The sequence below is a fragment of the Theropithecus gelada genome, chromosome 11, assembly GCF_003255815.1.
Source record: "Theropithecus gelada isolate Dixy chromosome 11, Tgel_1.0, whole genome shotgun sequence".
Taxonomy (NCBI): Eukaryota; Metazoa; Chordata; class Mammalia; order Primates; family Cercopithecidae; genus Theropithecus; species Theropithecus gelada.
In genome coordinates this window covers 121,764,494-121,778,522 of record NC_037679.1, presented here as the reverse complement: position 1 = coordinate 121,778,522, position 14,029 = coordinate 121,764,494, and the positions used below count along the sequence as shown (strand labels likewise).

Here is a 14,029-nt window from a genome sequence, read left to right as displayed (position 1 = left end):
GTTGTAATTTTGTATTTTGACAGTTCATATGTCAAATAGCAATATCCAGAAAGATGTTTATTAAGATGGTAAGTGCTTGAATAGTTTCTCTTTTTGTATTTTTCTACATGATTTGAATTAAAGTGACCATATGTCAATTTAATAGAAGCAAAAACATTTTTAAAGAAAAAATTACATTTAAAGTTTTCAGGTACCATTTTTAAAAAATAATTTTTATTAATTTTATCAGCAAATGAAACGGAAACATAAGTAAATAAAGCAACTAGCAATTTTAAAATAAAGGTGACCAGGCACGGTGCTCACGCCTGTAATCCCAGCAATTTGGGAGGCTGAGGCAGGCAGATCACTTAAGGTCAGGAGTTTAAGAGCAGCCTGGCCAACATGGTGAAACCCCATCTCTATTAAAAATACAAAAATTAGCCAGGCATGGTGCTGCATTTTTGTAATCCCAGCTGCTCGGGACGCTGAGATGGAAGAATTGCTTGAACCCGGTAGGCGGAGCTTGCAGTGAACCAAGATTGCGTCGCTGCCCTCAAGCCTGGGCCACAGGGTGAGACTCAGTCTCAAAAAGTAAGTAAGTAAGTAAGTAAGTAAGTAAGTAAATAAATAAATAAATAAATAAATAAATAAAGGTGAAATATCGACTGTTTTCCAAATGTCTTGAATTTACTAAAGCTATGCTATTACTTCACTACCATTTAAAAATTATTTCTCTTTGTTTTTTTCAGTTTCTCAATATTCCTAACACAACTTTATTTCTGGATTTCTTTTTTTTTTTTTTTTTTTTTTTGAGACAGAGCCTTGCTGTGTCTCCCAGGCTGGAGTGCCCAGATTCAAGTGATTCTCTTGCCTCAGCCTCCTGAGTAGCTGCGATTACAGGCATGCACCACCACACCCGGCTAATTTTTGTATTTTTAGTAGTGATGAGGTTTCACCATATTGGCCACATTTGTCTCCACCTCCTGACCTCTAGTGATCCGCCCATCTCAGCCTCCCAAAGTGCTGGGATTACAGGCGTGAGCCACCACGCCTGTCCTATTTCTGTTTTTTAACAAGCGAAACTGAAGTGTCTTCCTTTCATCAAAGCTTATGGAGTGATTTAAATGAGATAAAAGTAGTACATGGTCTTAAGACGGCTCTAGTTAATTCAAGTTGAGCCTTCTTGTTTAGGTAAAACTTCCATTTATTTCAGTCATCTATCTATATCAGTGTTTCCTAAACATCTTAGGAAATCACCTGGGACTCCTGTAAAAATAAGAAGGCCACTGTCCACTCAACAGCTACTGAATCAGGCTGTTGGGAGAGATAAGTGACTTTTAAAGTACAGATCACATTTGTGAACCCCTCTGCATAGCAAGAGCACCCTATTGGAAAGAAATATAATGTATTCCACATTGCAACAGTGTAGAGTTTCTAGGTATTTGATAACAAGGCCTTATAACAACTTTTGATTCAGTTGCATTGCTTCCTGGTTTCTGCAATTTCAGCGCACAGGGACAAGTTTTGAGATTGTTATGGATGCCTCCCTCAACCTCTGCCTTCCAGTTTCTACCATTTCTTTTTAAAATACTTGGCCCCAAGAAATTATCCATTTCCAGACTTTATGCAATCTCCAAAAAAAAACTTTAAAAAAGTTTAAAGCATGCTTTTACATTGAGACTTGTAGGTCCTTTGTTTGTTTGTTTGTTTTTTGTTTCTTAATAGCACCAGCCCCTGCAAGGCTTTATTTATTTATTTATTTAGTAGAGACCCTGTCTCCCTATGTTACCCAGGCTGGTCTCGAACTCCTAGGCTCAAGCAATCCTCCTGCCTCAGCCTCCCTACAGTGCTGGGATTATAGGCATTAGTCACCCTACCTGGCCAAGACTTGTAGATCTTTTAAAATGAAACTTTGATCTTTATTTAAATATACTCTGACAGCAAAAGGGTTAAACAACTGTGGCTCATTCCATTATCCCTGAAAGGAACACAAGAACTTCAAGGAATTAGGTAACACACAAAAGAACCTATATTTAATATGACTCAAAGACTTGAAGATCATAAGATTAGAAAGTAGACCTTCCTGTTTACGTCTCGAGGGCATTTTCTAAGAGAAATCACCATGGAATCTCATAAAATATTGAGAGTAATTTTTTGTTACTCATCCTTTCTCTTCCTTCCTTTGCCATTATAAAACCTCTCTTCCCTATCCCTTTGATCAGATGGAATCGTCTGAGTCTTTGCAGGTAAGCAACTGAAATTTGCTTTCTATACGAAGATAATTAGAATGAAATATTTATCATTTTGTGTATTCTGTGTGGCTTAGGCAAGGTTAGGAGTTAGTGCATAATATAATTTTTGCTCAGAAGAGAATGAAGTGTTTCATATTTAAAGCTATTCAGTCTTAACTACTTTCCTTTTCATTATCAATTATTATATGTTTCTAAACATAAAAAGATATGTAACAACTAGACTGACTATTATTAGGAAACAGGTGAAGAGATGAATGTTCAAAGAATGCTAACGATTTTTGTGTCAAGAAGGTGAATGAGTCATTGTATAAAAAGGTATAAAAGAAATACAGATCACAGATTAGAAAGTTTCTTTTTTAAAAGAAACAATAGAGTGCTTTGTGCCAAAAGCTGATTATCACTAATGCTTCGTATAAAATTGGATAGAAAAAAGCAACAGTTTTATGCTTTGAAGTAATTTGTCACCTTGGATGTCACAGGATATGAAATCCATAATTTTCACAAAAGCAAGAGTTCATTTTCACTGCCTTTCCAAATGTTCGGGCATTGCAATTGAAATGATTTTATTACTATTTAGAAATTTAAAAACATTTCACCATTTTCCTAGTGTTTTCTGTTTGTTTGGTTTGGTTTTTCTGAGACAGGGTCTCCCTCTGTCACCCAGGCTGGAGTACAGTAGTGTCATCTCGGCTCACTGCAACGTCTACCTCCCAGGCTCAAGCAATCTCCCACCTCAGCCTCCCAAAGTGTTGAGATTACAGGTGTGAGCCACTGTGCTTGGCCAAGGTTTTTTTTTAAGTCAGAGTGAAAACCCAAACCAGTGCAAAAAAATTTTTTTAGTGAACCTGAATGTCAGAACTTAAATTCAAAGAAATATAGATGATTTTTTAAAAAAACAGTCTGCAGTTACAAGTTCTTTAAAAATCAAACAGAGGTGCCCTCACAAAATCATGTCTTGTTTATGATGAAACGGATACTTCCTTTATCTGACGTCAAGTGACTAACTTATTGTTTCCCTCAGAAAGCCTCTTGACTAAGGTTTCCACTTGTCTTTATATTTACTTAGCAAAAGGTGTCTGTGACTATTCACTTTCAGAGAAAGAAGAAAAGCAGAAAAGAGAATGCACGTCTTAAGATGCTAAGGGACAGGGGATTGAAATAGCCTGGAAAGTGTTCAGAAAGAATGCCAGCAAATCAAATGTTCACCTGGGGCTCGGGAAGAAACAAAAGAAAAATCAATACGCAGTCAAAGAGTGGTCTTATTTTTCTAGAAAGTGACTCTCCAGACAAGCTCCAAGGAAGCTCTCCCTTAACACCTCTGACATTCCAGAGACTGTCCTAAACTCCGGTAATTCAGCTTCTGTCTGGAAATCAGACTTATCTTCGAGTCTTCCTTCATACAGGAAAAATGCATGTGGCAGTGGTAGCAGTTAACGTGATATTGCTCCTAAGCATGGGGTGGACGTCAGACTCTCTCTGCTCACCCACAGTTTTTTACAGAGACTGCTGGATCCGTCGCTTCCCAGGTCTTCTAATCGATCTGGAGGAGTCTCAGAAGCTGGGAGCCCAGTTCTTGAAGTATTATTCTGAAAGCACTGGCCAGAAGTGCAGTAGGAGCTGCTGTCTTCGGAAGGATGGTAAGTATTCATGATATGCTTGGGCAAAAATAAGACGAAACTTCCAAGGATGAAGCCCTAAGTGAGGAGTCCTAGGCAGAGGCCAGTAAACAGTTGTAAAGGACTAGAGAAGATGCCCTGGGGTGTGGGAGAGAGAGGTAGAGGAAAAAGAGCCAGTGAAACTGATTTCACAGTCTGGGCCAGAGCAGGCTCTATTTACATATCTAATAATGACCCAAAATTCAATAGAACCTACAGGAAACAGAATCCTCTTTTCTTCACCAAAATGCTAAATGAAAATATTTCCCCCAAGGTTAATTTACAATATTTTTACAGCTCAAAATATATATGATTTTTAAAATATTTATTTCTCATTTTATTTTAAATGTTTAGAGGCAGAGTCTCACTATGTTGCCTAGGCTGGTCTCAAACTCCTGGACTCAAGCGGTCCTCCTGTCTCAGCCTCCCAAAGTGCCGGGATTACAGATGTGAACCACTGCACCCAGTCAAATATTTATTATAATTTCCCTTTCAAAGTACATTTTGGTGATATTAGTATCATATGAAATTTGTTTTATGTGCTGAGTCAGGTGCAGTGGCTCATGCCTGTAATCTCAGAATTCTGGGAGGCCAAGGTGGGTGGATCACCTAAGGTCAGGAGTTGGAGACCAACCTGGCTAACATGGTGAAACCCCCTCTCTACTAAAAATACAAAAATTAGCCAGCGGTGGTGGCAGGCACCTGTAATCCCAGCTACTTGGGAGACTGAGTCAGGAGAACTGCTTGAACCTGGGAGGCAGAGGTTGCAGTGAGCCAAGATCGCACCAGTGCACTCCAGCCTGGGCAACAGAGTGAGACTCCCGTCTCAAAATAAATAAATAAATAATAAAAAGATTACTTTCCTTGTAAAGGTTAAAACAGAGGGCACTGCCTTATGCTGGTGTGATTTTGTCACACACACACACACACACACACACACACACACAAACTAAAATGTGCTGACTTGGGTTTACCAAATGTGGAATGTATTAAAAAAGAATTTAGAGTGTGATTCATGTTTTGAAAGAAATAGGGAGATACATGTCAAATACCCACCCCAAAATCATATTTCCAAATATTCCTCATAAATGTTTTGTCTGTCATATGGAATCTGCATGTAGACTTCATCCATATAATATGATCAAGACCTGCAATTAGGAATGTTTATTTTATTATTGCAGGATTTCAAGTTATAATTGCCTAAAGACTTCTTTCATTTCTTTTTCATTTTTCCAAGATTTTAAAGCTACTTGAAAAGAAACAGCAAAAGCAGCACGGCACTTTAAAATAATTCCCTTGGTTGTTCCACACTTTCTTTCCATGGATCCGTATCAACTTGTTAACTTCCAATGCCTCTTGCCCAATTATGTAAGATTTTTGTGTGTGTAAGATTATGTATGTAAGATTTTTGAGATGAAAATTGGAGCTACAATAATTAATTTAATACAAGGAAATCTTTTTGAAAAGATAGCCAATCCAGATTTCCACCTTCCAGATGCTTCTAACTCCCATAAGTCTTCACTGAGAGGAGACGGCGGAGGGGCAGTACATTTTTTTGCATTTTCCCTTAGCATGAATTTACCTGACTCCACAGCAGAGAAGCTCTGGCCTTTGGACTGTCGGGGATACTGTAAGCATACAGGGCAATCCCATGATTTTAGAGCCCCTGTAACTTCCCAGTTGTGACTTTCTTCCTTCAGAACGAGAAAAACAGGAAGGCACATTCCAGTTATTAGCTGGAAGCCATAACTTTAAAATGCCACAATCCTGCTCAGAGCTGGGATGCTGAAATGTCTACAAGGAATGTAAAACACGTTTCAAAATTGTCCTCTACAGAATCAACTACTTTCTCATCAGAAATTTAAAAGTCTTAAGTTTGAATAGTTTTTCTTTCCCTTCAACTTTACAGCACAGTTCTCAGGGAATGTATTTGTAATGTGTAATGTATTAGCAATGTATTATTAACTAATTTTTGTCTTATTCTTTCTCCTGGAAAAATAGAGTGCAGCAACATGAGGATGTCCTAGAAGTAACGATGGAGATGTAACTCCTCACAGTTCACCTTACACAAAAGCAGTACAGGTTCTGCAAGCAGCAGATCCACAGCTTTAGGCATGCTTTGAGGTCTGGTGATCAGACGCTAGCCCTCTGTAATCTTATTTTATTAAAGAGGTTGATACCTTGGCGGGTAGCTCATGCCTGTAATCCTAGCACTTTGGGAGGCCAAGGCAGGCAGATCACTTGAGGTTAGGAGTTTGAGAGCAGCCTGGACAACATGGTGAAATCCGTCTCTACCAAAAATACAAAAATTAACCAGGTGTCGTAGTGCACCCCTGTAATCCCAGCTACTCAGGAGGCTGAGGCAGGAGAATCACTTGAACCCAGGAGGCAGAAGTTGCATTGAGCCGAAATTGCACCACTTTGCTCCGGTCTGGGTGACTGAAAAAAAAAAAAAAAAAAAAAAAAAGTTGATACCTTTTGGCCAATGGATATTTCATATCACATGGTCTCTACTGCACTGTAGCAGAAGTAAAATCTATGTTGCACTTTTCTGAGGGTAGACTGAAGATTTGCATTACACAAATCTGTTTCAGATTTTCCAGAAGTAAGGATATTTTTTTCTTTTTAAGTCTTCTCTTCCTCTGTCAGAGAACATTTTCTTTTTCTTTTTCTTTTTCTTCTTCTTCTTCTTCTTTTTTTTTTTTTTTTTTTTTTTTTTTTTTTTTNACCTCTGCCTCCTGGGTTCAAGTGATTCTCGTGCCTCAGCCTCCTGAGTAGCTGGGGTTACAGGTGCATGCCACCACGCCCAGCCAATATTTGTAATTGTTTTTTTAGTAGAGACGATGTTTTGTCAAGTTGGCCAGGCTGGTCTCGAACTCCTGACCTCAAGTGATCCGCCATCTTGGCCTCCCAAAGCGCTGAGATTACAGGTGTGAGCCACTGCGCCTGGCCAGAGAGCATGTTTTAAAAAGCAAATTTGCTTAGAGAAGGAAAGACAGCATGAGCCAGTAGTGTGTCCCCACCTGCTAGAATTCTACCTGCTAGCATCTCTGCCTGTCCAGTCCCTGCCTCTTTAAATGACACTGATTAGGCTTTTCTTTGGATGTGGTTTTACATCTGGGGAGAGTGCACACCTGCAGTCAGGGCAAGGTGATGCTCACACAGCCTGTGGCCTTTCCACCATCTGGGCCGTTCACGTATTACTCTTTTGCCCTTCCCACTACTCCCTCTTCTTTACAGCATTTGTCCTTGTATTTTCCTATTTCTTTCTCTGGTGACCCCCAGCCCCTTAGTATTCTGAGAGGACACTGTGCCTAGAAACCTGATGTGTAAATCCCCAGGGTTTTTTGTTTTGTTTTGTTTTGTTTTTGAGATGGAGTTTCGCTCTTGTTGCCCAGGCTGGAATGCAATGGCGCGATCTCACTGAAACCTCCACCTCCCGGGTTCAAGAAATTCTCCTGCCTCAGCCTCCCAAGTAACTGGGATTACAGGAATGCGCCACCACGCCTGGCTAATTTTGTGTTTTTAGTAGAGACTGGGTTTCTCCATGTTGGTCAGGCTGGTCTCGAACTCCTAACCTCAGGTGATCTGCCCCACTCAGCCTCCCAAAGTGGTGGGGTTACAGGGATGAGCCACCACGCCGGGCCCCCAGAGGTTTTTGTAGCTAATCTAACTTTTCATGAACACGAAATTCTGGGACCAGGAAATAATGAATGATTCCAAATATCCTGTGTGGGATGGAAAGTATGAAAGATTACTTTGAGAAAATCTGTATTTTCTTTAAAAAGGCATTTTCTGGCTGGGTGGGATGGCCCCTCCCTGTAATTCCAGCTTTGCGGGAGGCAGATGGCTTGAGCTCCGGAGTTTGAGACAAGTCTGAGCAACGTGGTGAAACCCTGCCTCTACAAAAAATACAAAAATTAGCCCAGCATGGTGATGTGGGCCTCTAGTCCCAGCTATTTGAGAGACTGAGGTGGAAGGATTGCTTGGACCCGGAAGGTCTAGGCTGCACTGAGCTGTAATCGCACCACTGCACTCCAGCCTGAGTGACAGAGCGAGACCCTGTCTCAAAAAAATTTTTTTAAAAAGTATTTTCCATATTCACAGAAGCAGTTACAATAGTTTATAAATGTTCTGCAAAATGTCTGCACATTGCCCTGAAAAATACTGTTAATCCAGTATTCCTGAAACAAATATAAGTTACTCAGAGTTCATGAAACTGGTGGAAATTGAGACCATCCACAGATGTACTTTGCTTGTTTCCCTTTCAGTTTCCTGTAACCTGGCTGTCTTCTACCACGATCCTATTCATGACAATATCAACTGCCTCCATGTTCACTGCCCAACACTGGAGAGCTGCATATTAGAGCCTGGAACCAGTGCCATTTTGTACAACATAACAGATGGTAATGATTACATATTTCAAGACTTTTAAAGAATGCTGGCAATACTCTAGTAGAGGCATATAGCTGAGAAACTGGCTGGCAACAGTCATATGTGAGTCCCTAGAATCATTATTTCCAGTGAACTTTGGAAAAATTTTGCATATCTAGGATGGAAAACTGAAAGAAAATTCTCTTTAGTTTAATGTTTAGCAATTAGTTCACTCCAGATTATAAATGATACATGATTGAACAAGAGCTTACCCACTGTATTTCATGAATCTCAAGAACTCTTAGTAAAGCTAAAGGAAGGGTTTCTCAGCCGGGCACAGTGGCTCATGCCTGTTATCCCAGCACTTTGGGAGGCCAAGGCGGGCAGATCACAAGGTCAAGAGATCGAGACCATCCCGGCCAACATGGTGAAACCCTGTTTCTACCAAAAATACAAAAATTAGCTGTGCGTGGTGGCATGTGCCTGTAGTCCTAGCTACTCAGGAGACTGAGGCAGGAGAATCACTTGAACCTGGGAGACGGAGGTTGCGGTGAGCTGAGATCGCGCCACTGCACTCCAGCCTGGTGACAGAGCAAGACTCCGTCTCGAAAAAAAAAAAGAAAGAAGCGTTTCTCCTGCAGTGGCTGAGGGTGCCACTAGGAGATAAAGAACATGCTAAATGGCAGTTCTGAGGTCCAATGGACACTGCATACAGGATTCTGAAAAGAGGGATGTCACGTTCAGGGAAACTTACCACCGTGTGCTAACATACATTAGCATATCATTGGTCCCAAGATAACCAGTGTATTTTATTTTAGAAATATAAGTGTTTTGTGCCCATTTATGTAATCTCAGGGTGTAAATTACTGACCATAAAAGAAGAGATTTTTGCCATCAAAATGCAAAGGAGATAAATTTCTTATCAATTTGTATGTATTGAACACTTGATGCTCCAGGCTAGAATCAACACTGTGGAAGATCGCAGCCATATCTCTGCCCTCAAGCTCCTTTATAATCTAGTAGATGTGACAGATCTTACAATTAGTGTTAAGACACAACTAAATACAGAAATGTGTGAAGCTGTCTCAGTGCAAAGTTTCAAAGAAGGGGAGGCTAGTGAAAGTCAGTGTATTCAGAGCAGGTTCATGGAAGAAGGCAGGCAGAAGAAGATGAGTTCTATATTATGCTACAGGAGAGTAAGCAAACAGGTCTGGACACAATAAGGAGACATGTAATTGCAATGAAAATATGGCTAAGATAAGATAGGGACAGGTATCATAAGGGCCATGTACAGAGTAGAGTTTTGGTTTGACTTTGTCTGAAACAGACAACAAGGGCATTTAATGAAAAAACATGTGAAGTGATACCTGTTTGTCCTAGTCCACACTTATATGCAGGTACAGATTAGAAAATCTAGTCAGGGAAGCATTAAAGTCTGCACAAAGTGACTGTAGTTGAAATGAAGAGAAGGGGGCCGGGCGCGGTGGCTCAAGCCTGTAATCCCAGCACTTTGGGAGGCCGAGGCGGGTGGATCACGAGGTCAGGAGATCGAGACTATCCTGGCTAACATGGTGAAACCCCGTCTCTACTAAAAATACAAAAAACTAGCCGGGCGTGGTGGCGGGCGCCTGTAGTCTCAGCTACTTGGGAGGCTGAGGCGGGAGAATGGCGTGAACCCGGGAGGCGGAGCTTGCAGTGAGGCGAGATCACGCCACTGCACTCCAGCCTGGGAGCACAGCGAGACTCCGTCTCAAAAAAAAAAGAAAAAAGAAAAAAAAAAAAGAAATGAAGAGAAGGGATAATTATCAGAGCATTGGGAAGGTTGAATAAGGACTTAGTCACCTTTTTAATGAGAGGAAATGAAGTGATTGGAGTCAAAATCACTTTGCAGGCCCAAGTGCAGTGACTCACGCCTGTAATTCCAGCACTTTGGGAGGCTGAGACAGGAGGATCGCTTGAGTCCAGGAATTCGAGACCAACCTGAACAACATAGAGAGACCCCCATCTCTACAAAAAAAATTAGCCAGGCAAGGTGCTGTGTGCCTGTGGTTGGTCCCAGGTACTCATGAGGCTGAGGTGGAAGGATCACTTGAGCCCAGGAGCTCAAGGTTACAGTTAGTTATGATTGCATGATCACACTGCAGCCTGACTGACAGCTGTCTCTTAAAAAAAAAAAAAAATCACAGTGCAGATTTCAGTGTGGGTGATGGAAGAATGATGATGCCAATGAAGGAGACAAGGAGGCAGAGATAATGATTTTGGCTTTGGGCATATTAAGAGATGATGTAAGAGGTCCAGATGGAAACCTCCAATAGAAGACTGGATAAATGAGATCAGAACTCAAGAAAGAGGGGAATACATAGTGATATGGGTTTCAATGCCATTGATGTAGTGGTGCCAATTGAGCATGATCTCTTTGTGTGTGTTGGAGGGGAGGGGTAGTGAAGAGAAAATACATCTGAAAACCAAGGACTGAAGATGATGGAAACCACACAAGCAGTGAGATTGTACAAGAGAACCAGCAAAAGAAAGTAAAAATGAGAGGCAGTGGGGGAAAATGCCAAGGGGGTCCGAGGTCCAGGGAGTCATGGGAGAAGAATTCAAGAAGGTGGCCGGTAGCATCAAGGACAAGAAAGAAGCCAAAGCAAGGTGACGTGAGTGATCAGGAAGTAAAGAAACAATTGACTACCTCAGAAGCAATGGATGCTGGCATGTTTGCGCGCGGAGAGAGGGAGGGAGAGAGAGAGAGAGAGAAGTCACCAGCAGGGACCATTGGAAAGCTGTTGACAGTTTTTTCTCTTCTCGTATAAAGACAAAGCAGTATTTGTTCATGTCTGAAGTTAGAGGGAAAGGAGTTAGTATACAAGGGAGAAAATACTAAAGACAAAGCAAGACCCTCAGAGGTCGAAAAGGGATGAGACTTAAGGCTTTGCTCATGATTTTACTTATAGTCACCCTTCTCAGGCCCTGTTTTGCTTAACTTGATTTAAAGACACTATATTGCTGGGTGTGGTGGCTCCTGCCTATAATCCCAGTACTTTGGGAGGCCGAGGCGGGCGGATCGCTTTAGCTAACAAGTTCAAGACCAGTCTGGGCAACATGGCAAAACTCCATCTCTACAAAAAACAACAACAACAACAACAACAAAAATTAGCTGGGCGTGGTGGCGCACGCCTATAATCCTAGTTACTCAGGAGACTGAGGTGAGAGGATTGCTTGAACCCGGGAGGCAGAGGTTACAGTGAGCCGAGACCCCACCACTGCACTCCAGCCTGGGTGATAGGGCAAGACCCCGTCTCAAAAAATAAATAAATAAATAAATAATAAACGCTATATTGTATCTCAAATGGTTACTGTTTCTACAGCTCTCAAAGTAACACTCACTATTGTACAAAAACCCTGACAGACACAAAGCCTTCTCCTTGGGTGTAGTCAAATTTGTTCATTTAAAAAAAAGTGTTTTAGAAAGTTAAGATAAATTCAAATGTAGCCAGTATGTTTGGAAACCTTTGAGAAGAATGTGGTAGTAGAACGTGAATTTAGCTTTGTTCAGTAACTCACAGTGGCAAAAGCCAATCCCTTCTCCAAACTGTGCTTTAAGGTTTTTGTTTTGAAAGTAAAAATAAAATGAATGATGCCTTATTTATTTTTCAGGTATAGATCCAGATTTGCTGGTTTTCGAACAATCTTCCACATATCTCAATACTCGTTCTTCATCCAAGAGATGGGACAGACTAAGGATTCTAAAAGCTATGAATTTAGATAAACAAACCACCATGATAAATGGTATGCTGCCATCCACAGAGGCTCCATCCTCAACCACACATCAAGATTTGGTTGTAAACACAAACAGTACCAGTTATTCTAAGGAATTAACCACAGATTTTTGGGCAAGATTTACTTCCCTGAATGACTCCATTACCGCAAAGATAAATATGGTGTCACCAAATACTGATTTCATCAGCAATCCAGATAATAAGACTATTTCTCCTTTCTTTGTACCCATAGACACAAAACTTTCTCATATGCCTATTCCACCCCTATTCAACAGTAGCAAACAATTCCTGAATAAAACCAAAGGATACAATAGCAGAAACCACACATCTGGGAATGAAGATGAGGTATCTGTGACTTCAAAGGCTTGGCCGGTTTCTGTGGCCCTTTGCACCTCTGTCATCTTCCTTGGCTACTGTATAGTCATCCTGGCATCTGGATGCTGTGGAAAGCAGCAGGGCCACTATAAACTGAGACAGAGAAAATCAGGATCCTAGCAAATTAAAAATCGTAACCATGTGAAGGAGAACTCTTCATAGTAAAAGCTGTAGCAAGATTATATGCTTTAAAGGATATCATTTTTAGTTTTGTGTAAGAAAGGGCAGTTTAGTGGAAAAAAAAATTGGTCTGGGTGTGGTGGTTCATACTTGTAATCCCAACACTTTGGGAGGCCAAGGCAGAAGAATTGCTTGAGCCCAGGAGTTGGAGACCAGCCTGGGCAACATAGTGAGACCCTGTCTCTATAAAATAAAAAATAAAAAAAAATAGCACATGGGGCAACATGATGCACCTGTGGTCCCAGCTACTCAGGAGGCTGAGATGAGAGGACTGCTGCCGCAGTGAGCAGTGATTGCACCACTGCACGCCAGCCTGGGCAACAGAGCCAGACCCTGTCTCAAAAGAAAAAATAGGATGCGCACTCCTACCAATCTGTGAAAAAAAGAAAAAAAGGCTAATGCTTGGTAAACATAATGCTTTTTTTGTTGTTATTTCTATTTTTTGAGTAGTGTTCCCTCTGCCAGAGTTGCAAAATTCTGATCCTCACAGTTGTTACTGAGTGAGACACACTGTTTGAGTGCTTTAGGGGCATGAACTCACTGAATCCTTCCAACCCTGAGAGGTGGGTATCCTGCTGTTAACCATGATACTATTATCACATTTTACAGACGAGGCAACTGAGGTGAAGAGAGGTTAAGCATCTTCCCTAAAGACACACAAGTATTAAGTAGTGAAGTCAGGACTTAATTAAACACAGGCAGTCTGGTTCAAGTCCATGTTCAAAATCACTGTTAGACTAAAAGTGTATGTTTTCCCAAAAACCACACAAAAAAAAACAATACCAGGAAGAAAACACCACAATATCATCATATTTGCCTCCCAGTCAAGGTCAAATTATTGTCACGTATAGTAATACGATCATGTAGTAATTTGAGCAAAATAACACAGTTACTAACAGTTACTAACGCATAAGCAAATGCTTCCTGACTTTAATCTAGCTTTCTACTTTCAATTGATTAATCCTTCTCAATTCCAACCCATCTTCATCTTCCTTTCAGTAATTGTGCTACGGAGCTCTTTGAGCTTTCTGTGTTGATTTCTGTTGAATAAAGCTTAGGAGTTTTAGTTTTAGTTACAGCCCTCACTTGTATACATTCTGTTTTCCTAGGTGTAAAGATTAGCTCTGGGTGTTTCAGTTCTGTCCTAATCTTATACCAGATTTACCCCCTAAATCTTAGAAGACTTTTAAGTGTGGAATACTGTAGTTCAAGTCTCTAAGAAACTTAAGCTTTTTAGGCCCCTCTTCTCATTCCTGAAACCTGTTTTTAATGTGAGAACAGATATTAAAAGATAGCTAATAAGCATAAATAATAAATGAGGGGCTGGGCACAGTGGCTCACGCCTGTAATCTCAGCACTTTGGGAGGTCGAGGTGGGAGGATCACCTGAGGTCAGGAGTTCGAGACCAGCCTGGCCAACATGGCAAAAACCTGTCTCT

The 14,029-nt window shown here is 40.9% G+C and overlaps 1 protein-coding gene across 1 annotated transcript; it reads left to right on the top strand.

Moving 5' to 3' along the window:
• Positions 1-3,639: 3,639 nt before the first annotated feature.
• Positions 3,640-12,639, top strand: MANSC4 (MANSC domain containing 4). The gene is made up of 3 exons (XM_025402589.1): positions 3,640-3,868; positions 8,158-8,292; positions 11,915-12,639. Exons 1-3 carry the CDS (start codon positions 3,640-3,642, stop codon positions 12,529-12,531), a joined length of 981 nt encoding a protein of 326 aa, XP_025258374.1. The 3' UTR covers positions 12,532-12,639.
• Positions 12,640-14,029: the final 1,390 nt, after the last annotated feature.

Bases quoted from the DNA above. Each gene is read 5' to 3' on its own strand.
- MANSC4 (XM_025402589.1), top strand. From the start codon at position 3,640: ATGCATGTGGCAGTGGTAGCAGTTAACGTGATATTGCTCCTAAGCATG. The intron at 3,869-8,157 runs GTAAGTATTCAT...TTTCCCTTTCAG, and splicing joins CTGCTGTCTTCGGAAGGATG to TTTCCTGTAACCTGGCTGTC. The intron at 8,293-11,914 runs GTAATGATTACA...TTTATTTTTCAG, and splicing joins TTTGTACAACATAACAGATG to GTATAGATCCAGATTTGCTG.